Source organism: Urocitellus parryii, chromosome 6, assembly GCF_045843805.1.
Source record: "Urocitellus parryii isolate mUroPar1 chromosome 6, mUroPar1.hap1, whole genome shotgun sequence".
Taxonomy (NCBI): Eukaryota; Metazoa; Chordata; class Mammalia; order Rodentia; family Sciuridae; genus Urocitellus; species Urocitellus parryii.
This window is the reverse complement of record NC_135536.1, coordinates 13,743,777-13,769,891: the sequence shown is the minus strand read 5'-3', so window position 1 is coordinate 13,769,891 and position 26,115 is coordinate 13,743,777. Positions and strand designations below refer to the sequence as shown.

Here is a 26,115-nt window from a genome sequence, read left to right as displayed (position 1 = left end):
GTCTCCTGAGACCCCCTGCCCGAGCTGGACTCTGACACGTGGTATGATTTTTCTCAACCTTTTACCTTCAGTTTGTGGATGTCTTTTCCTATGAGATGAGTCTCTTGGAGACAGCATATTGTTGGGTCTTTTTAAAAAAATCCAATCTGCCAGTCTATGTCTTTTGATTGGTAGTTTAGGCAATTAATACTCAAGGTTATTATTGAGACATGTCTTGTATTCCCAGCCATTTTTAGTATTTAACCTGACTTGGTTTCTCCTTTGATTAGCTTTTCCTTTAGTGTAATACCTCACTTTGCTGTTTTTCATTGTTGATTTTCAATTCCTCTTCATGGAATGTTTTGCCGAGGATGTTCTATAGTGCAGGCTTTCGAATTGTAAATTCTTTTAACTTTTGTTTATCATGGAAAGTTTTTATTTCATCATCATATATAAAGCTTAAATTTGCTGGATAGATTCTAGGTTGGCATCCATTTTCTTACAGAGCATGATATATGTTGTTCCAGGATCTTCTAGGTTTCAGTGTCTGGGTTAAAAAAAAAAAATTGCACATAATCTAATTGGTTTCCCCCTATATGTAATCTGATTTTTTTCTCTTGTGGCTTTTAATATTCTCTCCTTATTCTGTATGTTAGGCATTTTCATGATAATATGCCTTGGTGTGGATCTGTTGTAATTTTGTACATTTGGCGTCTTGTAAGTCTCTTGTATTTCGTTTTCCAATTCATTCTTCATGTTTGGAAATTTTTCTGATTATTTCATTGAATAGAATCCTCATTCCTCTGGTTGGCAACTCTATGCCTCCCTCTATCCCAACAACTCTTAAAATTTGTTTTTTTTATGCTATCCCATATTTCTTGAATGTTCTGCTCATAGTTTCTTACCATTTTAACTGTGTGGTCTACATTCTTTTCAAGATTATATGTTTTGTCTTCATTGTCTCAGGTCCTGTCTTCCAAGTGGTCTAATCTGTTGGTGATGCTTTCAGCTGATTTTTAATTTAGTTTATTGTTTCTTTCATTTCAAGGATTTCTGTTTTTAATTTTTTTAGAATCTCTATCTCTCTATTGAAGTAATCTTTTGCTTCCTGTATTTATGTAGCTCTTTTTCAAAATGATATTTTGCTGCCTGTATTTACTCTCTTATATCATCCTTTAATTAATAGAACATTTTAATTATGTATATCCTGAACTCCTTCTGCCAAAGTCTTGGCTTGGCACAGAATCACGAGCCACCACACACCTTGTAGATTCAAACAGCAATTCTTTATTCCCGATCTCACACCAGCCTCCACACACGCTCAGGGGAAATTCTCCATCTCCCCCACAATACACGTCCTAAATACTTTTTCTCCACGAGAACTCAGCGGGAACTCAGGCAGCAGGCACGCCCTACTCCCAGCAGCAATAATCTTCAACCTCCAACTTCCCTAAAACTCCTTTTGTCTTAAACCGGGAACACCCTAAACCCAAGGACCGGGATACTTCCTCAAACCTGCAGGATACACCCTAATCCTGGATCCATCCTGGATCCACCCTCGATCACCTTGAGCAGGGTCGCCTTTCTCAAACACACATGCAAGGTCACAGCGGATTTCAAAGGCAAGTCCATTTAACATGGGGTACGCTGGCAAGGATTTCACATCGTCATTCCTACTTGGCAATGGCCCTCAGCATCCTTCTCTGTAATTTCTTCTGCTGTGCTGGCCATGGATTCTAGTAATGTAGTATCTTGATTTGTTTGGGGCACTTTCTTCTCTTGTCTTTTCATATTGCTTGTATAACTTCCCTTATCACTGTGGATCTGAGGTGTTACAGTTTTTACCCAATAGGCTTATAGGGCCCCTGTAGGGTTCTAATACCTCTCCTTTGAGGTGAAGGACAATATTAACAGATCCCAGTATAAACAATATACACCCTAAAAACAAATGTTTGCTATTGAAACTTTTACAGTTTGATCACAATGTACAGAAATAGTGAATTCAATTATTATCTACAATATATTCAGTTGGTTTGTAAAAGGGTTTACAGTTTCTGATGGTGGACAAAGAACTGGAAGTGAGGAGTAGGACAATATGCTGATGAGGTAGGAGTTGAGGATATAGAGTTGTTATGTCTTAGGAACTGTGAAAGAGAAATCTAAAGAGGAATTAGCAGGAGAAGAGAAAGGAAGTGATTTTTAGTAGAGAAGTAAGTGGGAAGACAGTAGAGTACATAAAACAAACATATATATATATAAAGAAAAATTTAAAAAGGTTAAAACAATAGAAGTTGGTGACGAAAAAAGGGAAAACTAACAAAAGAATATAAAACACAACTGTAATATACTATTCAGGTGTTGCAGTCCTTAAAATCCTAATTCATCAAAGTATTTGGTTGTTGGGGACGTGAGGGTGGGAGAATAGGGAGGGAGAAGAAAAAAAATCTTGAAGGAAGAAACAGACTTTTTCTGTTGGAGATTAGTATCTTTCCTGTGTCCCTTCTCATCCAATAGTTGGGTCATCTGTTGTTAGCTGACATCTCCAGTGTCAGGATGGTGAAGGTAACCAGGGTGTCACTGTGCCAGGGTAATGGCTGCTGGGAGAGGGAGTAGTTAGAAACTGGGTACCTGGCCAGGTGGAGTTCCACACTGGGAGTTACTCCCACTGAAGATGGTGATGAAGGTGACCCAAGATGGAGGCGCCTGCTTTCAGTGGTGGGGTGTAGAGTCGGGTGTGGGGAGTCTAGCCATGGTGGTGGAGGATGAGTTCAGAGTGGAGCTCTGTGGCATGCAGTCGCTGACTTCAGAGCCTGGGTGAGGATATTGAGTGCAGGCAGACCAGTGCGTGTACAGGACTATCTCCCTGCTGCAGAGTCCCAAGATGGCAGCCACTGGAGGAGCCCCTCTTTGGAAGGTGGGGGTCCACACAGGAGTGGTGGCTGGAGTTCCTGTGTGTAGAAAGCTGCAGGGTGTTCTGCATGGGATTGGTGTTCTTGATTTCTACTCGAGTGGATGGCCAAAAGTTCTGTGTGGGTACTGATGCTGTTGGTTCCTCTTGGGTACCTGGCAGTCCTGTGTGGGCAAGTAGTTGGGATACCTACTCCGAAGCTGAGGCCAGGAGCCCTGGACAGGCAAGGCGACGGTGATTCCTGTGCAGGAGCAGGAATATCACTCTCAGAGAAGCCATATCCTCACTACTTGAGTCCAAAGTCATGGAGTGACACAGAATACTGCCTCCCTCTGGCCCGCCATCTTAGATCCCCTCCTTCCCTCTGTTCTTTCAAATGTAAATCAGTTTTGCCTAACTGGCTTTCTCAGTTAGCTCTTTGACTTTTTATTCCATTAGTGTGGCATCAGTCAGATCTAAATGTTTTCTGGGAAATAAATGCTCCTTTCTGCTAGCAGTACGAGCGAGGGTGTAAGGTGCACATGTCCATGTGTGTACATAGGACAGAATGGGAATGGCATATGATAAAGGCTAGGAATACTCATAATTCTGATTGTGATTTTCAGATTGACACATACATGTGTTGACTGGATTGACTTAGCTGAATTACAAAACTTTGTAACAGAGAAAGGAAATGATGGTTGGAACAAAATCCCCCAACAGAGCAGAAGCAGAAAGGTGGCTAGATTATATGTCATTTTTGTGCAAAGTTTAAAAAGCCATCCTTTCTCTACTTGAGCCCAGATGACACCACAGTAGGTGGCCTGTGGAGTATAGTGTTATCCAAATTCTGGCCTGACTCTCTTTGTGGAGAATATATAGAACATGACCTGAATAACAATAGAAAAGCTATACAAAGCACGGGAAAGGGACTAGGCTGGCCTCTAAAACAAGGAGGGGCACCACTTCTTCCTTGAAATAGAATTGTCTAGTGGTTGCTGAAAGTTTTTTTTTTTTTAAGTTCAAACTAAATAACATTATGGTAATAGGAAGAATCTATTTGGGGAATTGTTGTTTTGCATTTCATCTATTTGGTCACCAAGTAAACCAACCCATAGAAATGTTAAGCTTCTTACCCTTTCAAAACCACAAAAGTCTGCTCTCGAAAACTAGAAGAAAAGAGAAACGTTAACTTTTGCTTGCATATCAGAGGAATGACAAAACAGTAATTTAAAGTATACCAAAGGAAATTCATGTTTTTTCTATTCCATCAGTTAGGATGATTAAACACTAAACCAGCCTCTGACATAGTTTATATAATATCCTGGAGATTTTCCCTTTAGTCTTTGCTTTGTGTGACCATCTTATTAATTTACTTATACCTTAATGAAATTCCAGCAAGGATTTGAGATGAAGATTGTAAGGGCTCCCCAACCCCTCCAACTGGGGATTGAACCTAGGCCTTGAACATGCAAGTTATACCAGGTATAAGAAATATTTGCTTCTCAGTCAGTTGCTTTTGTTTTCCTTCTCTCGGTCAGTTTCTTTTGTTTTCCTTCTCTTATCTTAATTTATATTACCTTTTAAACTATTCTTAGTTTTACCAATTACCTTATAGCATTTTGGAAACTTTTACAGTGCTTTAGTCAGCTTAGAGGAGGAAAAGTTTATTTTGGGGCTCACAGTTTCACAGGTCTCAGTTCATAGACAGATGGCTCCATTCCTTGGGGGTTAAGATGAGTTAGAACATCATGGCAGAAGAAAGCAGCTTCCATGATGATCAGGAAGCAGAAAGAGCCTAAGCTCAGCTCACCAAATATTACCCCAAAGGCATACCTCCAGGAATTCATCTCCTCCAGCCACATCCTACCATCCTTGGGTCACCATTTAGTTAATCCCCATTGGGATTAACTCACTAATTGGGTTAAGGTTTTAATAACTGAACCATCTCACCTCTAAATCTTCTTGCATTGTCTCACACATGAACTTTGGGGGGGCCGCTCACATCCAAATCATAACATACAGCTAAAATATATAGGTAGATAATGTCTTTTCTACATGTATATATTTAAAATTTACTATAAATACATACATCAATAAAACTGGCACCATTTTCAAATTATATATTCAGTATTGTAAGGCAAAGGAAAAAGTTGCTATATTATGCAACTTTTCTAAAAGGAAGAAGTACTTTAATTCTAGGATATACCACACATAACTCAAATGCCAAATATTTCTTTTTATGTCTCAGAATTTAAGGTTAATGATTAGTTACAAAGTGATTTACATACCTTTAGGATTTTGCCTGAAGGATAGCGAAGATCTTTACTTACAAAAACACCCAAAGATGTGAGGATAACTAAAACATGATTTGTTAAAACCATATCAATCAAGGAAAGCCCTGAATGTTCTAAAAGAAGAAATCAAACCCTGGGTTAAAAAGTAAGAAAAAAAGTGAGCTCTTTAGCAAAGCAAAGACATTTCATAAATACTGTTCAAGTTATTATAAGTGAAAGACTGTAGATAAAGGCAGCTAGAGGAATTACCTTCATGAAGTGAAGTATAGATGTTTTCTGTCAGGTCATACCACATGGTAGAACCATAATTCCAAAATCCAGAAAAGGTTAGGCCTATGAAAACACCTATAATGAAAGAAAAGAAAATGAAAACTCAACAACTTCACAGAACCAGCCACTTCAATGGTGCTAGACTTCCAGGGCAGGAGCATGAATCTACCTCATCTTCCAATACAATTTCCTGTCCTACTTCAACTCTCCTTTTCTCAATTTGAATCTCATTTCCCCACACACTAGAAAGATGAATTAACTGCAAGTTACAGCCAGGATTTTATCCAACCACCTCATTGACTCCTTCCTCTAGGAACGTGCCGAATGCCAATGTCTCGGCTTGGCACAGAATCACGAGCCACCACACAGCTTTGTAGGTTCAAACAGCAATTCTTTATTCCCGATCTCACGCTGCCTCCACACGCGTTCAGGGGCAATCCCTAATATGTCCGTTCCCAAATCCTACTCCACGAGGCTTTTTCCAAATCCTGTTTTAATCTCACGAGAACTCAACGGGAACAAGCAGCAGGAACACCCTAATCCCAGCAGCCATAATCTTCAACCTCAACTTCCCTAAAACCCATATTCTTAAACCGGGAAACGCCTTAAACCGGGAACACCCTAAACCCAAGGACCGGGATACTTCCTCAAACCTGCAGGATACTTCCTCAAACCTGGATCCACCCTCGATCACCTTGAGCAGGGTCATCTTACTAAAGCATACATGCAATGTCCCATCGAATGTCCTAAGCAGCATGGGGTACGCTGGCAAGGAGATTTTGATGCGTCATACCTACTTGGTAATGGCTCTCAGCAGGAACGTTCTGTTCTTAAGCCTTCATAATGCATTGTTATAGCCTAAAAATATTTTCCAAGCTGTATTTAAGTATTCTGTTCATATTGAAGAGGATCATAATACTCTACTCCAAAATATGCCATTTTGATTTAACACCAAGACAAGTTTGCATAAACAGACATTACTTAAATAACCCTTATCCTCCGTGAGTTTTCTCAGATATTTCATAGCTATTTCTTCACAGCTTATTGTCCCTTGAAACCCAACCCCCATTTTCTTCGTTAAAATGGCATATAAGATCCAAGTTTAAGCACAATTGACAATTGAACATAGGAGCAGTTTGGTCTTAGAGGAGTAGTCAGCACCAACAATATAGATTTGGGATTCATCAGCCTGCAGATGGCATTAGTAAGGAGACTGGATTGAGTCTACCAGAGAGAAAATGTGGTCATTTTCTCTCTGGTAGAAAAAGGAAGGAGAGTCAAAAACCCCAGGTTCATCAACATTGAGAGGTCACTCCAAAAAGGAGTCAACCTAGAAAACTAAAGAGTTACCAATGAAAAGCAATTGAAGGTGGTGTCAAGAAAGCCAAGAGAATAAAGTGTTTTGAGGAGAGTTGTCAACTGCATTAATGTTCTGGGAGGAAAAGTAGAATAAGAAAAAAGAATTGTCTGTTGGAATAGGGCAATGTGGAGATTGTGGGTGATCTTGAGCAGAACTCTTCAGATAGAGGATGGAAACAAAAGTCTGATTTGCAGTAAAATAAAGATAAAATGTGAAGTGAAAAAAAGTAGTCCCATTTTGCTTTGAAGAACAGTTAAATGGAGGGTGGGAGTAAAGTCAGATGAATGAAGGTTTTGTTTAAGATGGGGGACAGTGGGGCTTGCTGGCATGCTAAAGCATAAGATCAAGGAGGAGGGAGAGCATGATGAAGCAGGAGAGAAAGGGGAAGTGCAGTGTAGATGCAGGAGGAGAAAATTTCTTCAGATGGTGGGAGTAGGATCCAGGACATGAGAAGTGAGGAGTGGTCTTTGATGGAAGTAGAGAGAAGGAATACAACAGGTGGAAGGCAGAGCTTGCAAGTGGGAGTGAGGCAGGACTGCAGATGGCAGGTGTAATAGTGAAGGAGTGCCTATGAAAAGTCTCTACATTCTCTATGAAGTATTAGACAAAGGCACAGCTGAGAGAGGGGAAGCAGATGACACTGAGTGTCTGAGGATTTGGAAGAGGTGTGATAAGGCCATCTTGCAGAGTGGGAAAATAAATATAACATAGAGGAGTGATAGGATATCAGGGCAGTGCTACAGGCCCTATTGAAATCTGTGATCATGAGTTTAAAGTGAGACCAGTCTGTGGAATTCTTAAATGAGACTGGTGAGCAATTATTTTCTAGCAACCATGTGCTCCTGCTCTTCCAAGAGCACAGGTGGTCTTAAATAGAGTTGGGAGTACACAAGGAAGAAAGAGAAGGGTGAGAAGGTTACAGAATATTTTTAAGGATGGAACATGAAAATTATGGTGAGAGAAGAAAATAAGGATATTGGATACTTAAAAAGTATGGTTCAAAGTCTCAATAAGACCAAAGGAATGTTGGAATATGAATCCTGGGAAAGATAGAATAGAAGGCAGTACACAGTGTGAGATTCTTGTAATGGAGATTTTTGAGATACTGACAATTATTAGAGATTATGAGGTCATGAAAATAACCACAGAAGGAGATGAGCCCTTGGAACTGGATAACCCTTAACATGGGTTACTGAAAATAGTGACAAAAATCAAGGTAGAGAGGAAGGCAGAGATCAGAAGCTTAAATTAAGAGTGTGACTGACAAGGAAGTGCTGGAGGGGACCTGAAGGGATATGTCATACGAGTGACCTACAGGAGGAAGGTGGTTAATAAGTCCAAAATGGAGCACATAGGGCCACTGTTCTTACCATTAACCTCATGTGGAATTAAGGCTGGAAGGATGAACAGGGCCTTGCAAAGAACTGCTAGCTAAGGCAGTATCAGCCTGCTACTGTGGCAAATTTTGTTTCTGTTTCGGAACAGTGGTAGTCAGTTGGGGGAAAGAGGGTTTCACCTAACAGGTTGCTGAAACCAATTCTTTCATGAAAGTCTGAGGTGGTCTGTGAATGTGACTCCAGGCAATTAAAACTGCCCCTTCCCTCCTCCATGACTCTCAGTTTTATGTCAGGATGGAGCTTGAGGAATTGAGAATGGCTGCTCTATTGTGGGTCAGGGTAGGAAGGCAGGTATCAGTGTTTGAATAAAGAGAAGGAAGAAGGAGATCCTAGCCTGGTATCCATGAAACAAAGTAGGGAAAAAAGGCTGTTTACATCTAGGTTTTGTTAGAACTTAACACAGGGACAGCAGAGAGGAGATGGACACATGACTTATAACTAACTTAGCAGAAGCAGGCATTCAAAACTAGAGAAAACCAACAGACTATAAACTTTTAGGAAGTCAAGGAAACCTGAGCCCAGGCTATGTCTATTCCTAACCCAATGCACACGGTTTTAATCTGTTGCTTTAGTATAAAGTGATGGTAGGGTAAGCTTTTATTCTTTTATTGTTTTCTAAAATTATGTTTGCTATTAATGATACACTACTCTTTCATGTGAATTTTGGAATTGGTCTGTCAATTTTCATGCCAAAAAAAGAAAAAAAATAGATAAATAAAGGAAAATGTACCCCCCCACCAAGTAATTTTTCTTCAAACTGTATTGAACTGGTTGATAAATTTGGAGACAATTAAGATCTTTATAATACTCTAAGTTTCTATTGATAAACATAAAATCTTTTATTTATTTCAGTTTTTTAATGGGCTCTATTCAGTTTCATAATATCTATACAACAGGCCTTGCAACTCTTTTTGTTTGTTTGTTTTTAATTCCTAGGTATCTTTTGGGATTCTTTGTCCTATAAATTATAATTTTAATCTTGGGACTGGGGATGTAGCTCAGTGGTAGAGCCTGGCCAATATGAGGTACAATCCTCAGAACTGAAAAAAAAAAGGAAAAAAAAGATGAAATTATAGTTTTGAATTTGCCTTTGAGGTGGTTTTATATATTGTTATTATATCTCATAACCTTATAGCTCTCTCATATTTGTTCAGATTGTTTTTATATAAAATTTTTAGCTTTTTTTGTAGATATACATATTACCTATGAGTAATAAAAATTTCTTATTTTTTAATCTGTTTATTTCTTATTTGCCTTTTATATTAATTTGAACTGAGTGCAAGGTAATCAATGACCGAGGAAAAGCAATAGAAAAATACTGTTAATAGCTAAAATGTGTAATGGTGATCTGATATTATGCAATAATATTTAATCTTCATACCCAGGGCTCCTATGTCTCTTGGAATTTCCTGTGTTATAGAACATCTTTTGTTCTAATGAGGTGACTCCTGATGGGCTGGTCATCAGAAAAACTGAACCATGACTTAAGCTTGAAACTTTGAGCCCCATAGCCATCCTCCAGGAAGGAAGGAGAAGCTGGAGACTGATCTTGCCAATGTGATAAAGCCTTCATAAAAATGGCAAAGGCTTCAGAGAGCTTCCTGGTTGATGACTACATCCAGGTACAGGGAAGGCAGTATAAGCAACTTCATGAGGACAGAACTTGTTGTGTTTGGGACCTTTTTGAATTTTGCCCTATATACCTCTTTATCTGGCTGTTTATCTGTATCCTTCATGATGTCCTTTACAATAAACTTGTTAAATCTATGAGATGTTCCTCTGAGTTCTGTGAGCTGTTCTAGCAAATTATTGATTGGGGGTGGGTCATGGAAACCCTCTGATAGGGTTGGTTAGAAGTACAGGTTATAACCTGGAACTTGTGACTGGAACTAAGACTCCAACCTCTAGGGGGTCTGTGCTAACTATGCCAGAATTGAATTAAATCATAGGTTGCCCAATTAGTGTCAGCAAGGAACTGAAGAAAGGCTTGGTGTAGAGAATCTATACAATTGGTATTTGAAGTGTTGTAAATGAGAATAAGGAGAAAAAGGTTATTTTTTCCTTTGTACGTGCAGCAGTGAAAATAAATAAAATAATGTAAATAAAATAATGTAATAAATAAACAAATAAATAAATAAATAAAATAATGTAATACCTTAGGAAAAATAATACCTACTTATATATGGAAGAAATATCAAATGGATTAAAAACAATGCATAATCTTTGGGAAGAAGTAATATACCAGTAGAGGGCAGAGGATAAATGAAATTAGGAGAGATACTTAAGCCACTACTGACATGGTAAAAAGTCACGAGAAACAATATCCTCAGTATATCACACTTGCAAGTAGATAGGTAGAGTGACAAAGGGTAAATTCATGGGTGTTTTTAAGAATCATTTTCACTCCAGCCCAACTATATACATTTCGTTTGTACTGCCACTTAACCAACACCTTTAACAAATGCAAAACACTACTAATGACATTCAATAAATTTGTAAACTAAACTTACCATTATATGTTGTATTCAAAACGAAGCCAATTATAGCGACATCATTGGCACAAGGGGACTTTGTCACTTTGATGTCTATCACATGTGGATACAATGTTTTGACCTCATGTTTTACCATCGCTCTTCCAAGAGTCCACTGTAGAATAGGTTCTGTGGAAATTAAATTTAGGTGTTTAAACTGTGGCAGCATCCTTGAAAATGAAACATTACCACTTTCCTTTAAAAGTTTTAGACAAACTATAAAGGAACTATTCTATAGTTCAAAAATGGGTGCAGTAGGATCTCACCCTTCATTAATGGAAAGTAAGTCCGTTTTTATTTTCCAGAGTAGAAGGAATGATGTCTAATTCCCTCGGTGTGAGCCTGGCAAGATCACATTGCAGAAGAGTATGTGGGATGGGAGATATTGCTTTGGCCATATTTGGATAAAAACATTATCGTAGGATCTATGCCTAGAAATGGAATTGCTCCACCATGGGATAGACACATTTATAACTTAGAAAAGAGCCCCCATTTCCTTTCCTTTTCTTTCCCAATCCCATCAAATGGCAGTAGATAATTAAAAATGAGAATTCAGAGTAGCAGTGGAAAACAGGGGAAATTGTCATTAGTAGTTAAGAGACTAAGAGTGGCTTCTGGAAAATAGAAAAGTTAGGAGTAGACTAATAGGAAACCCAATCAGCGGTGACAGTTCTTCAACCCAGCATGGTCTGAATGGCAAAACAAGTGGCAAAGAAGGTCTTTCACATGACCCACAAGGACTTCCAGGAGATAAAGTATTTAAATTCCTCACCTTTAATTTTTGCTAGGCTCTAGTTCATGGGCCTTTGAATATTTGTTTTTCTCCCAAGCATTTTCCAATCTCTTTTTGGTATCACCCTCTCTGCAAAGCCTTCCATGAATCCCTAGAGTGAGACTCCCCCCATCCTCTCATGCTTCAGGACAGCCCTAAACTTCAGTGGACCTAGAAGAATGAAACTACACTCTTCTTCACCAGACAGGGTTAGGCAACAATCCTTTTGAAAGAACTTAATAAGACAGGGTTTTCCAAATTTTAAAATTTATTCATGGAGATGTAACAGGTTGAGCTAAAGTCAAATCTTCATGCATAAAACTCAGGCTGGGAGACAAAAAGACAGTCAATATAGGTAATAAACAATTGGGTCAGATCTGGAAGATGGAGGCTGATTCAAAAGGAAAGGAAATCAAATGCTAAATATCTCCAAAGTCCTGTCCCCACCAACCTGTTCCCCTGCATCCAGGAAATCGTTCCTCCCTGCAGAGAGCTGTAGGAGTTGTTAATTAAGTACCTCTGGGCAGCTCCTTTCCTGCCCAATTGTGCAGTCATGGAGAGGCACCCTGGAAAGGCTTTTTGCCCACCTTTTGGCCCACCTTTTGGTTGCTAGTCACTAGGCAAGATGAGACGAGAAGGAGGGCTGAGAACAAAGGAACTAGAATGTATAAAAGCGGGAGTGAAAGGTCAGGCAACACAGCGACCAAAAGGAGGCAGATTTTAAAAGGCTGTTGAACAAGGCTTTACTGAGATTTCCCTGTGTGTGTGTGTGTGTGTGTGTGGGAACTCTCAGAATGACAGAGGGGATAAGAAGAGGGACTGAGGAGAAACCACATGGGGCTGGAATTTTTATTTGGCTTAGGGCAGGAAGGGAGAACTTGGGACAGGAAAAGGGGTTTTTAGAGTCCCTTGTCCCACTGGAGTTGGTGATGGGGGGGAGCTGGCTAAGATCCAGGATTGGCCAGGAGACCCTGCTGATTGACAGGCGGTTCCCTCAGGGCCTGATTGGTGGTTCTTTCGCACGTGGGCTGCTTGGTACTTTGTTCCTAAGTCACCTCCATCAACCTGACAGGGAGGACACCCCTACTTCCTTGGACACCCATCTCTAGGTCCCCTTCTCTGCAGAGAAGCCTATCTATGTTCTATCCTTTAAATAAAACTTGCTTTCTATGCTTGCCTCAGCATTTCTTGGGTGTTCAGTCTTCACATCTGGGGAAACAGAATTTGGCCCCGATGGAGTCTCAACACCGGCATCAAAACAACAGAAGGATTTTTTTTTTCCCTGAAGAAAATCTTTTGAAAACACTGAGAAAAGGAATCTGAAACCCAGATCTATGAGTTTGCAGTTAGATCAAAGTAGACCTGTCTGAGCCTAGCAATCTAGTGGAAAGTCAGAAACTGGAAGCATTTCACGTAGGGGAACACAGAACAGCTCTCCACCCCCAACCAAGGCATAGGTCCTGGGAGAGACTGATCAGGAATTCAAAAGGCCAGGACAGAATGTAGTGGCACCCAATTTTCCACAGAAAATCTTAACTAAGCTTCTCCAGAAATCTTCACCATAATTGATTTTAGGACTGTCAGCAATAGAGTCTCTACAAAAGAGTTCAATGTAGGTAAACTTCCTATTTTCCTGTTGCTCTATTTTACTTGGCCACTGGCCTGGAAGAATTCAGCACCCCAGGTGCTGTATGCCCCTTTACTTGTTTTTTCCACAAACATTTATCCAGTATAGTAGTTTGTAGAAGTATGTTGCAAACGCAAAATGTGATTGAAAAAATACATTCTGTAACAAGGCCTCTGGCCTTGAGCTGGGACTTCACAGGGATGTCTACATTTCTAAGATAAGAGAAGTTACCAATTGGGCTCCATGGTAACAGCTGGCAGGGGGAGGAAAGAAAGGGAAGAAGAAACTCTCCCCTTCTCAGGTGGTGTCTTTGAAGGGTTAACTTGCCCAGAACAGTGGGAAAAAAAAAGTCGCTTTTATGTGAACTTCTGCAGACTGTGAACTTCTGAGTCCCTCCCCTTATATGTTGGGTATAAAGTTATGAAACTTACCTGAACTCAGGGTTCAGGTGATTAATTGATTACAGTGAAAGTTGTACCCTCAGACCCTGGCTGCAGCCAAATAAAACTGTTTCCTGCTATCTCTGGTACCCTGCCTCATCTATAACAGGGAGAGATGGAGTTTGGAGACTAAATAGAGACCAGAAGTTGTGGGGTCCACAGGCAATGTAAAGGGCTAAGAATTGGCTCCATCTGGAAGAAACCTTGAAGGAGATTCCTGGGGTGCAGTCTTCCAACATGGAAGGCATGGTGAGGTAAAATCTCCTGACCAATTGGCATACAGCAAAGATACTGGAGCAAACTTAGCCTATACCCCGCCTCTAGGAGTTCTGCCTCCAGGACTAACTCTCCCACCATCCTGAAGGTAGAGCTACCATCAAACTCCAGACAATCCCACCTATTGGTTGAGAAGGGAAGCTGAGAAACTTTTGAACTCCAATGGAAACAGTTGTTCCATTTTTCCATCGAGATCTTTTTTTTCTCTCTGTTTCTCTTTCACATCTTTACCATTTTTGAAACCAAGTATTTTTCATGCACCAGTTTATTGAGGACCAGGATGTCTGAATAGTACATTACAGTTTTTTGTGTATTCTTTTATTTTACTTTATGATATTTTCTCCCTCACTTATCTGTTTCCCTAGATTTTCTTTCTCTCTTTTCTTCTACTAATAACCATCATATATTAATTCTTCTTTCACTCTTCCTATAATTTTTCATTTCTGTCTTCTTTTCTCCCTCCTCATAAACATCACATCTGTTCTCTCTTTGTCCACCATTTGAAATTGTAAACCCTTTTGCAAACTCACTGTTTATATTGTAGACAATAATTGAACACATCATTTTTGTTTATTGTGACATAACTGTAGACATCTTAATAGAAGCTATATGGGTTAGGGCTGTATATTTTTGCATTGTGTGCTGTTAATACTGGTCTCCCCTTAAAGGAGAGACACTGTAAATATACACGGTAGAAACTGTACTGCAGTAGATCCACACTGCTAGATGGGAAGACACACAAACAACACAAAAAAATAAGGTAGGAAAGTGCCCCAAACAAACCAATAGAATCTATTGACAATACAATAGAAGAAATCGAGAGAAGGAGTTTAGAATGCACATAGTTAAACTGATTTGTGACATAAAGGACAATATAAGGACATAAAATCAGAGATAAATTTCAGGATGTGAAAGATCACTTCAATGAAGAGATCAAGATTCTAAAAAAATCAAGCAGAAACCTTGAAATGAAGAAATCAATAACAAAATAAAAAATTCAATGGAAAGCATCAGGAACAGACTAGGCCACTTGAAAAACAGAACCTCAAGCAATGAAGACAAAATATATAATCTTCAAAATAAAGTTGACTACACAGAGAAGATGGTAAGAAACCATTAATAGAAATTCCAGGAATTATGGGATACCATGAAAAGACCAAATTTAAGATTTATCGGGATAGATGAAGGTGCAGAGATACAAACCAAAGGAATGCACAATCTTTTCAATGAAATAATATCATAAAATTTCCCAAACCTAAAGAATGAAATAAAAAATGAAACACAAGAGGCTTATAGGACCCCAAATGAACAAACCCATATCAAGGCACATTATAATGAAAATGCTTACCATACAGAATAAGGTAGGATTTTAAAGGCCATCAGAAAACAGTATTAGATTATGTATAGGGGGAAACCAATTTGGATCTCAGCTGATTTCTCAATCCAGATCTTCAAAGCTAGGAGGTCCTGAAACAACATACACCAAGCTCTGAAAGAAAATGGGTACCAACCAAGAATTTTATATCCAGCAAAATTAAGCTTCATATTTGAAGATGAAATAAAAACCTTTCATGACAAACAAAATTCAAAAGAATTCACAACCAGAAATCCTACATTACAGAACATTTTCAATGAATTAGTCAATGAGAATGAAAAAAAAAAAGTAGAAACAAGCAAAGGGAGGAACTGCACTAATGAATAGTCAACCAAAGGAGAAACTAAATCAAATTAAAACCCAGAAGTAAACCAAAATGAATACAAATACAGGAATAAAAATCATATCTCAATAATAACCCTAAATGTTAGTAAATGACCTAAATGCATCAATCAAAAGATACAGACTGGCAGACTGGATTAAAAAACAAGACCCAACAATATGTTGTCTCCAAGAGACTCACCTCATAGGGAGAGACATCCACAGACTAGAGATAAAAAGATGGGAAAAAGCATATCACTCACATAGATCACAAACAAGCAGGGGTTTCCATCCTCATAGCAGATAAAGTGGACTTCAAGCCAAAGTTAGGACATTTCATATTGCTTAAGAGAATTATAATCAGCAGGACATAACAACTATAAATACTTATGCCCAAACAATGGAGTATCTACATACATCAAACAAAACCTTCTTAATTTCAAGAATCAGATAGACTACAACAATAATTATGAGTGACTTTAATACACCTCTCTTACTACCATATAGATCCTCCCCCCAAAAAAACGAAACAAAGAAACTATAGAACTAAATAATATAATCAAGAATTTAGATTAACAACACATATAGAATATTTCATCCATCAGTGAGCAAATACACTTTCTTCTCAGCAGCACATAATCCTTCTCTAAAGTAGACCAAATCTTATATCACAAAACAACTCTTAGAAAATACAAAAAATAGAGATAATGCCTTATATTTTATCAGATCATAGTGGAATAAAGTTAGATATCAACAATAAAATAAAAATAGAAGCTATTCTAACACCTGGAGATTAAATAATATGCTATTGAATGACAAATAGCAGAAGAAATCAGGGATTAAATAAAAAAATACTTAGAGGTAAATGAGAACACTGATACAACACATCAAAATCTCTAGGACACCATGAAGGCAGTGCTTAGAGGAAAGTTCACTGCATTGAGCTCATTCATTAAAAGAACAGAAAGTCAATGAATAAATGACTTAACATTACATCTTCAAGCCCTAGAAAAAGAAGAACAAATCAACACCCAAAGCAGTAGAACACAGGAATAATTTAAATCAGAGCTGAAATCAATGAAATTGAAACAAAAAAAATTTAAAAATTGACAAAATAAAAAAATGGCTCTTTGCTAAATAAATAAAATTGATAAACCCTTAGCCACACTAACAAAGAGATAAAGAAAACTAAAATTACTAAAATTAATGATGAGAAAGAAAATATTACATCAGATATACTGAAATACAGAATATAATCAGAAACTATTTTGAAAATTTATACTCCAATAAAATAGAATTTTTTTTTTAATTTATTTTTTAGTTCTCGGCGGACACAACATCTTTGTTGGTATGTGGTGCTGAGGATCGAACCCGGGCCACACGCACGCCAGGCGAGCGCGCTACCGCTTGAGCCACATCCCCAGCCCCTAGAAATTTTTTTTTAAAGAGAGAGTGAGAGAGGAGAGAGAATGTGTGTGTGTGTGTGTGTGTGTGTGTGTGAGAGAGAGAGAGAGAGAGAGAGAATTTTTAATATTTATTTTTTAGTTCTCGGCGGACACAACATCTTTGTTTGTATGTGGTGCTGAGGATCGAACCCGGGCTGCACGCATGCCAGGTGAGCGTGCTACCGCTTGAGCCACATCCCCAGCCCCTAAAATAGAAAATTTTGAAGACATTGGAAACTTTCTAGAGACATATGACCTACCCAAGCTGAATCAGAAGAACATACACAATTTAAAAGATCAATTTCAAGCAAGGAAATAGGAGACACCATCAAAAGCCTACTAATCATGAAAAGCCCAGGACCAGCTGATTCTCAGATGATTTCTGTAAGATCTTCAAAGGAGAATTAGCACCAATACTCCTCAAATTATTCCATGGAATAGAAAAGGAGGGAATCCTTCCAAACTCATCCTATGAGGCTAGTCTGATACCAAAACCAGACAAAGACACCTCAAGGAAAGAAAACTTCAGGCCAATATCCCTGATGAACATAGATGCAAAAGTTCTCAATAAAATTCTGGCAAGTTTCATACAAAGTAGGGTTCATACCAGGGATGCAAGGTTGGTTCAACATACCTTAAATCAATAAATGTAATTGATCACATCAATAGACTTAAAGATAAGAATAATATGATCATCTCAATAGATGAAAGCATTTGAGAAAATACAGCACCCTTCATGTTCAAAACACTAGAAAAACTGGTAGGAACATTCCTCAACATTGTAAAGCTATCTATGCTAAGCCCAAAGCCAACATAGAAATTCTAAATGGAGAAAAATTGAAAGCATTCCCTCTAAAAACTGGAACAAGACAGGTATGCCCTGTTTTACCACTTCTATTCTATTCTATCATCCTTGAAACTCTAGCCAGAGCAATCAGATGAAAGAAATTAAAGGGATACAAATTGGAAAAGAAGAACTTAAACTATCACTATTTGCCCATGACATAGTTCTATATTTAGAAGATCTAAAAAAATTCCACCAGAAAGCTTCTAGAACTAATAAATGAATTCAGCAAAGTAGTAGGATATAAATCAATATCCATAAATCAAACATGCTCCTATACATCAATGATGAATTCACTGAAAGAGAAATTAGGAAAACTACCCCATTCATAATAGCCCCCACAAAATAATAATTTAATGAATACCACAGAACTCTAAAGAAAGAATTTGAAGAAGATCTTAGAAGATGGAAAGATATCCCTTGCTCTTGGACAGACAGAATTAATATTGTGAAAATAGCAATATTAATTAATTAAAGTGCTATATAGATTTAATGCAATTCCTATTAAAATCCCAATGACATTCTTCATAGAATTAGAAAAAGCAATTATGAAATTCATTTGAAAAAAACAAGAGACCCAGAATAACCAAAGAAATACTTAGCAAGAAGAATGAAGCAGGTAGCATCACAATACCAAACCTTAAACTATACTACAGAGCCATAGCAATAAAAATGGCAAGGTATTGGTACCAAAATAGACATGTAGACCAATGGAACAGAATAGAAAATACAGAGACAAACCCACACAAATACAGTTATCTCATACTAGAGAAAGGTGCTAAAAACATACACTGGAGAAAAGATAGCCTTTTCAACAAATGGTGCTAGATAAACTGGAAAACCATATGTAACAAAATGAAACTAGACCCCTATCTTTCCCTCTGCACAAAACTCAACTCAAAGTGGATCAAGGACCTAAGCATTAAAACAGAGACACTGTACCTAATAGAATAAAAAGTAGGCCAACTCTTCATCATGTCAGACTCCTAAAGCATAAGAAGTAAAATCAAGAATCAATAAGTGGGATGGTATAAAGCTAAAAAGATTCTTCAAAGGAAAGGAAACAATCAAGAATATGAAGAGAGAGCCTATATAGGGGGAAAAAAATCTTTACCACATATACCTCAGATACAGCATTAATCTCCAAGATATATAAAGAACTCAAAAATCTTAACACACACACACATACACAAAACCAAAAAACAAACAACAACAACAAAACAACCAAACAAACAAACCCCCCCCCCCCAAAACAAATAACCCAATCAATAAATGGGAAAAGGAACTGAACAAGCACTTCACTGAAGAAACATGATCAGTCAACAAATATATTAAACAATGTTCAACATCTCTAGCAATTAAAGTAATGCAAATGAAAACTCATCTCACTCTAGTCAGAATGGCAATTATCAAGAATATAAGCAACAATAAATGTTGGCAGGGATGTAGGGAAAGAGGTACACTCATACATTGCTGGTGGGACTGCAAATTGGTGTAACCACTATGGAGAGCAGTATGGAGATTCCTCAGATAACTTGGAATGGAACCATTATTTGACTCAGCTATCTCCTTGGTTTATACCCAAAGGACTTAAAATCAGCCTACTACAGTGATGCAGTCATATCGATGTTTACAGTGGCTCAACTCAGAAATGCTAAACTATGGAACCAACCTAGGTGCCTTTCAACAGATGAATGGATAAAGAAACTGTGGTATATATACACAATGGAATATTACTCAGCCCTAAAGAAGAATGAAATTATGGTATTTGATAGTAAATGAATAAAGCTGGAGAATATCATGCTAAGCAAATGAGTCAACCCCCCAAAGCCAAAGGCTGAATGTTTTCTCTGATATTCAGATGCTAATTCACAATAGTGGGGAGGGGGCTAGGGAAAAATAGAAGTACTATGGATTAGACAGAGGGGAGTGAAGTGAGGGGAGGGGGTATGAGGATAGGAAGGATAGTAGAATGAATCAGACATTACTACCCTATGTACATATATGATTACAAAACCCATGTGATTCTACATCATGTACAACCAGAAGAATAAGAAGTTATACTCCATTGGGCTGGGGTTGTGGCTCAGTGGTAGAGCACTTGCCTAGCATGAGCGAGGCCCCGGTTTCGATCCTCAGCACAACATAAAAATAAGTAAATAAAATAAAGGTTTTATGTCCAACTACGACTAAGAAATAAATATTAAAAAAAGAAGTTATACTCCATTTATGTATTAGGTGTCAAAATGCATTCTACTGTCATGTATAACTAATTAGAAAAAATAAAATAAATAAAAATTTTTAAGATTAAGTAAAAAAAATCTCGAGGAAGAAATTTTCAGAAGAAAAGAATTTTACTTCTGAGAAAGAAGAAAATGAGAAAAGAGTATATAAAAATTAAGCCTAGGCAACTTGAACAAATACTGCGTCTGAATTTCAAAAGTAGTCAAAGGACTTTGAAGAACAGAGATATCTAATAATTAATTCTTTAGCTGTTTATATTCTATAGTGTAAATTTTAAATAAAATATACATTTTAAATAAAATCTGCTACAAACCCAAAGACTATATGTGGTATTTTTTCACTTTGTGCAAAGCAAGAAAAAAAGCTATGTATCCATCTAGGTTGACTTAGTGAGTAGCTCAGGTACATCAGAGAAGGAAAAGACACACAAAGTATAACTAAACTCATTCCCTAGTAAGGCACTCAGGAATTTAAAGAAATTTGGGGTAAGGCGGCTGACATTTTGGAGTGTAGCAGGTTATGTGTTTGCCGGCCATTCACATCCAAATCTTAAGAGGACAGGGAGGTTTAAACTCACATCTGGAACAACTAAGACTGTACTTAGTTGACAGTGCCTCAAAGTCGGATGCTGTATTTTAAGCATTATAAGAACCAGGGAGTGAGTAAAAGCTTTGACTGCTGCTGAGAAGCTAAAAAAGACAGAAATGTGACTGGTATGAAGGCCACTTGTGATGGTGGTTCAGAGCTGTGTGAGTATAGAAGACAGAAAAAAGATGAGTGGTCTGAGTTTGCATTGAATAAAAGCATTAGACACAGAATTTCAACATCTCTTTTGAATTTAATAGTGAATGAGATTTCTAACCTAACCTTTACCTTTCCCCCTGATCCTACTTCCTAGTGTTTTCCCCATGTCTTCAACAGTTCAATAAATGATATTAGCCTCTACTTGATTACCGGAGTAAGAAATGTAGGATTCATCCTCGATACATATTCCTCATTGCTGTCCACTAGGAAGCCATTCGGCTGTACTTCCAAAGTGTGTCCTGAAGATTTCACTTTTCTCCACCTGCACTACACCTACAAGGATCCAAGCTCTCCATCTCCTGAGTGGATTGTTGTGACAGCTGCTAACCTTGCCTTTGTCCTGTTCTTGCCTTTCTTCCCCAAAAGTCAATTTTCTATGCAGCTAGCCAAAGGGACCTTCTCTAAAGCACAAGTCAGACTGTATAACTTTCTTGCTTAATATATTCTAGTAGCTTTTCAGTATAATTAGAATAAAGTCCACACTTTTTACTATGATCCCTGCCAGTCTCTAAACTCATCATGCACTGACCACTCTCTCATTTTCTATGCTTCTGCAACACTGGTCTTTCAATTCCTTAAGCAAATCAATCTCATTTCTGCATCCATAGATCTATAATTTGTGAAGTTTTTGCTGCCATAGTACTTCTGTACATTCAAAACAAATACAAGTTAAATGTTAATACAGTGTATCTCAATATGGAAATAATTCAGATTGCAGATTTTAAAAAAACTTTTCATAATAGTAATTTAATTTTTTACTTATTCTAATTAGTTATATATGACAGTAGAAAAATCATTTCATTTTATAATTGTTCTAAGGATTGTTTTTTTTAAAAAAATTAAATAATTTTAGATTGGTATTTAATACCTAAAAGTAGAATGGAATATATTTCCTAAAATCACAGATTCTTTACTCATCTGTAGAGAGCAACTATCAGAGTCCCCAAAGACAGGATTGTAATTACTATTGAAATATTAACTGACTATTTTTTTAATTTTGGAAACTGTGGGAAAAAAATCAAGAAAGTAAAATATTTTGTCATTATTTTTTCACATATTTTAATTTCTGTATGAGTGTGTGTTGGGTGCTAGGGATCAAACCCATGGCTTTGAACATGCTAGACAAATGCTCTACCACCGAGATATACCTCCAGTCCTAGATAATTTCATTTGGTTACAGAAATAAAACAATACAGATAAGATTGAAGATATCTCTGTTCCTCTCCACAGTCCCACTCTCAAGTCATCCCAAATGTATAAAAAATTACTATATATATTTCTGATTCATGTGTTTATATTTTATATGATAGATACATATGCATGAGGATTATCTAGTATGGCTTTGTTTTATGAGTTTTTAAAAATATTTTTTAGTTGCAGATGGACACAGTACCTTTATTTTTATTTATTGATTTTTATATGATGCTGAGTTGAACTCAGTCCCTCACATGGCCCCATCCCCTGTTTTCTAAATTTTTGATAAATATTCTCCTGCTGTATTCTGCAACTTGATTTTCACTCAATGCTTGAGTTCAGTACTTGATGATATTTATGGGGTCTATATATCATTTTAACAGAATATTCCAACATGTACTATCTTTCTCCTCATTTATGGAAATGTAGGTGGCTTCCAGTTTTTCTTTTTTCTTGTTACAAATAATACTATGGTTAAGTAGATTTATAGACATTTCTTGGCCACATATGCAACTCATATGTCTAAGGTCGTTTTCAAGTCCTTACCGTACATCAGAATAGTGTTGGAAGATTTCCTAAAACCACAGATGCTTTACTCTACCTGTAGAGAGCATATTTTAATTTTTGTATGATAGAGTTTAGACATCTTATTTTTTAAAGACCCCCAGGTGATTCTTTTCATAAAATGTGTTTAGTTATTTTAACACTTCAGTCTTCATAGCATCATATCAAAACAGGACTAAAATAATAAAAGCAAAAAAGGTGAGAAAAGACAAGATCCAACACTGAGGGTTTTTTTTATGTTAAATTTTAGCTATAGTGCTATAGGTAATTCTAAATTTGTGATATTAATTTCCTGTCAGACACTGACAGGAAATGCTACAAGCAATACCTAAGATGCACCAAAGATGCAAAGCCTAACTTTAAGAGCCATTCTTTAAAATGACCTCTGAGATGGCTCCAGTAAAATATACATTTTCATATTCATAAAACATTACGCAGATCTCAGATCAGGCTGAGAGCCCCTCCAGGGTCGTGGTCATCTAGGACTTAGCAGAGTCTGGTGAATAGAAGATATCAAGTCTGTTGAAGGAATATATGAATTCCATTCTACTTTTATCAGTTGGCACTTACCTCGAACGCTATCCAATAAGGTTCCCTCAGTAGCATAAATATTTAATCCTTTATGTAAAGTTATCCTTACTAACCATTCTTCTACAGCTGCAATATCTAAAATAAAAAGGCAAAACTCAGCTATTTTTATGTTATGTTGGTAAGATTTAAGGATATATGAACATCACCAATAATGATAACTTTTCCTTTTCCAACCACTTTGACTGTCAAGTTTCCCACTTTTTCCTACAAACATTTTGCTGATAAAATAATAAAAAAGAATTACGCAGTGATCTTACCATCACAGCAATGAATCTATTACTAATATTTTCGATCATGATTTTTCTCCTAGAGTTGTTGTGTGTTGGTAAAAAGCAAATTATGACCATCTTGTGAAGTGGCATATTCCTTAAAAGAACCCATCAAAGAAAAGTCCAGGTCCTGACAGCTTCATGACTAAATTCTACCAAACATTTAAGGAAGAACCAATAGCAGCTCTTCTAAAAGAAATTCAAGAGGAGGAAATATTCAAAACTCATTCAAGAAGGCCAGTATTTCTCTGATATCAAAACCAGATAAGGATTCAACAAAAAGAGAAAAATTCAATCTAACATCCTTGATAAACATAGATGTAAAAATCCTTGACAAAATACTATACAACCTGGGGCTGGAGCTGGAGCTCAGTGGCAGAACACTTGCCTATCATGTGTGAGGCACTGGGTTTGATCCTTACTTAGTACCACATAAAAAAAAAAAACCAAACAAATAAAGGCATGCTGTCCATCTACAACTATAAATTTTTTTAAATACTAGAAACCCAAATCCAAAAGCACATTATAAAGACCATTCACCATACCAAGTGGTATTCATCCCAAAGATACAAGAATTATAATTTAAAAGTAAGAAAACAAATGACCTATTTTAAAAATGGGCAAAGGAACTGAAAAAGACATTTATCAAAAGACATACAAATGGAAAACTGGTATAAGAAAAGATGACCAATAAGTATAATTATCAGAGAAATGCAAATCAAAAACAATGAGAAATTTCCTCACATCTGTTAAAATGGCCATTAACAAAAAGAAACAATATAACAAGTATTGTCAAGAATGTGAATGAATGGGAAACTTAAATATTGTCATGGGAATATAAATCTACTATGGAAAACAGTATGGAGGTTTACATTAAAAAAATAGAATACTATTTGATCCAGAAATCTCACTACTTTTATGTGTCCAGAGGAAACAAAATCAATATATTGAAGAGACATCCACATTCCTATGTTTATTGCAGCACTATTCACAATAGCAAAGATAGAATCAACCTAACTGTCCATCTGTGAATGAATGAATAAAGATAATGTGACATATGCACACAATAGAAAACTCTTCAGCCATAACAAATATTGTCATTTGTGACAACATGCGTAATCCTGGAGAACATTATATTAAGTGAAATAAGCCAGGCACAGAAATGCATAATCTCACTCATGTGTGGAATCTAAAAGAGCTGATCTCTTAGAAGTACAGAATAGAATGGTGGTGACCAGAAACTTGGATGTTTAGAGGGTAAAGAAAGATGGGAAAATGTTGGTCAAAGACATGAAATGACACTTACCTAGGTAGGTTGGGAGTCCAGAATAGGCAAATACATAAAGATAGAAAGTAGATAAGTGATTGCCTAAGGCTAAAGGGTTGAAAGGAGAGACTAGATAGTGGAGGGAGAATAATTGTGAATGTCTGCTAGTAGTTATAGAGTTTCTTTCTTGGATGATGAGAATGTTCTAAAATTGATTTTGGGGATGATTATACAACTCTGTGAACATACTCAAATTTATGGGTTGTATACTTTAAGTGGGCAAATTGTATGACATGTGAATTATATATCAATTAAACTGTTGATAATTAAGTAAAATGTATATTATAAAACCCTAGAGTAAATATGAAAAAAATTAAAGGTATAAGTAATAATCCAATAGTAGGGAGAAAATGTAATCATAAAAAGCAATTCACATGAATTGAAATCTACCATCTTACAGGTTGTTTTCTATTTGTTTCATCTCTTCTGTTTTACTTTTTCCCTTTTTTTTCTGTCTTTATTCATATGTCAATAATTACATTAAATGTAAATGGTCTAAAATATAAATTAGTTATATTTCCAGATTAGATGTAAAAATAAAGACTAAATTAAATGCTATTTATAAGGAAATCTACTTTTTTTTTTTTTTTTTTTTTTTTGCAGAGGGAGGTGTACCAGGGATTAAGCTCAGGTCACTCAACCACTGAATCATATACCCAGCCCTTTTTAGTTGTGAATTTTTAAAAAATATTCTTTAGTTGTCAATTGACCTTTATTTCATTTATTTATATGTGGGTTCTGAGAATCGAATCCAGTGCCTCACACATGCTAGGCAAGTGCTCTATACCACTGAGTCAAACCCCAGCCCTGCCCCAGCCCCTTTTATATTAGGATCTTGCTAAATTGCTTTGGGCCTTGCTAATTTGCTGAGGCTGGCTTTGAGCTTGCAATCCTCCTGCCTTAGCCTCCCAAGATGTTGGGATTATAGGTGTGTCCCACCTTGCCCAGCTGAAATCTACAAATACAAAAGCACAGATGTGTTAAAATGAAAGAATGGGTAGAGATTGGAGAATTCATCATCAGTGGCTCTATCCTGGGGGCTGCTATAGTAGCTATACCCATCTTTCAAGGCTGAGGCTGAAGCTAGGGCACATTTAAGAAGAGCATTTGAAAACAAATGGAGAGACATACTGTATCCATAGACTGGAAGAGCTAATGTTGTAATACAACAATTCTCCCTAAAACTGATCTATTGATTCAATGAAATACAAATTTTAAAAAAATCACAGCCAGATTTTTTTTGGTAGAACTAAACAAGTTGATTCTAAAAATTACATGAAAAGGCAAAAGAACTATAATAA

At 37.0% G+C, this 26,115-nt stretch overlaps 1 protein-coding gene across 1 annotated transcript in view; it reads right to left on the bottom strand.

Annotated features, from left to right (window-relative positions):
* Positions 1 to 26,115, bottom strand: part of Catsperb (catsper channel auxiliary subunit beta) — a 119,480-nt gene that overhangs the window by 71,104 nt on the left and 22,261 nt on the right. Inside the window, exons 5-9 of the mRNA XM_077800107.1 lie at positions 23,198 to 23,293; positions 10,701 to 10,850; positions 5,413 to 5,508; positions 5,158 to 5,276; positions 4,003 to 4,035 (exon numbers count right to left, since the gene is read on the bottom strand). Coding sequence (XP_077656233.1) covers positions 4,003 to 4,035; positions 5,158 to 5,276; positions 5,413 to 5,508; positions 10,701 to 10,850; positions 23,198 to 23,293 — 494 coding nt within the window. The remainder of the gene's footprint in view (positions 1 to 4,002; positions 4,036 to 5,157; positions 5,277 to 5,412; positions 5,509 to 10,700; positions 10,851 to 23,197; positions 23,294 to 26,115) is intronic.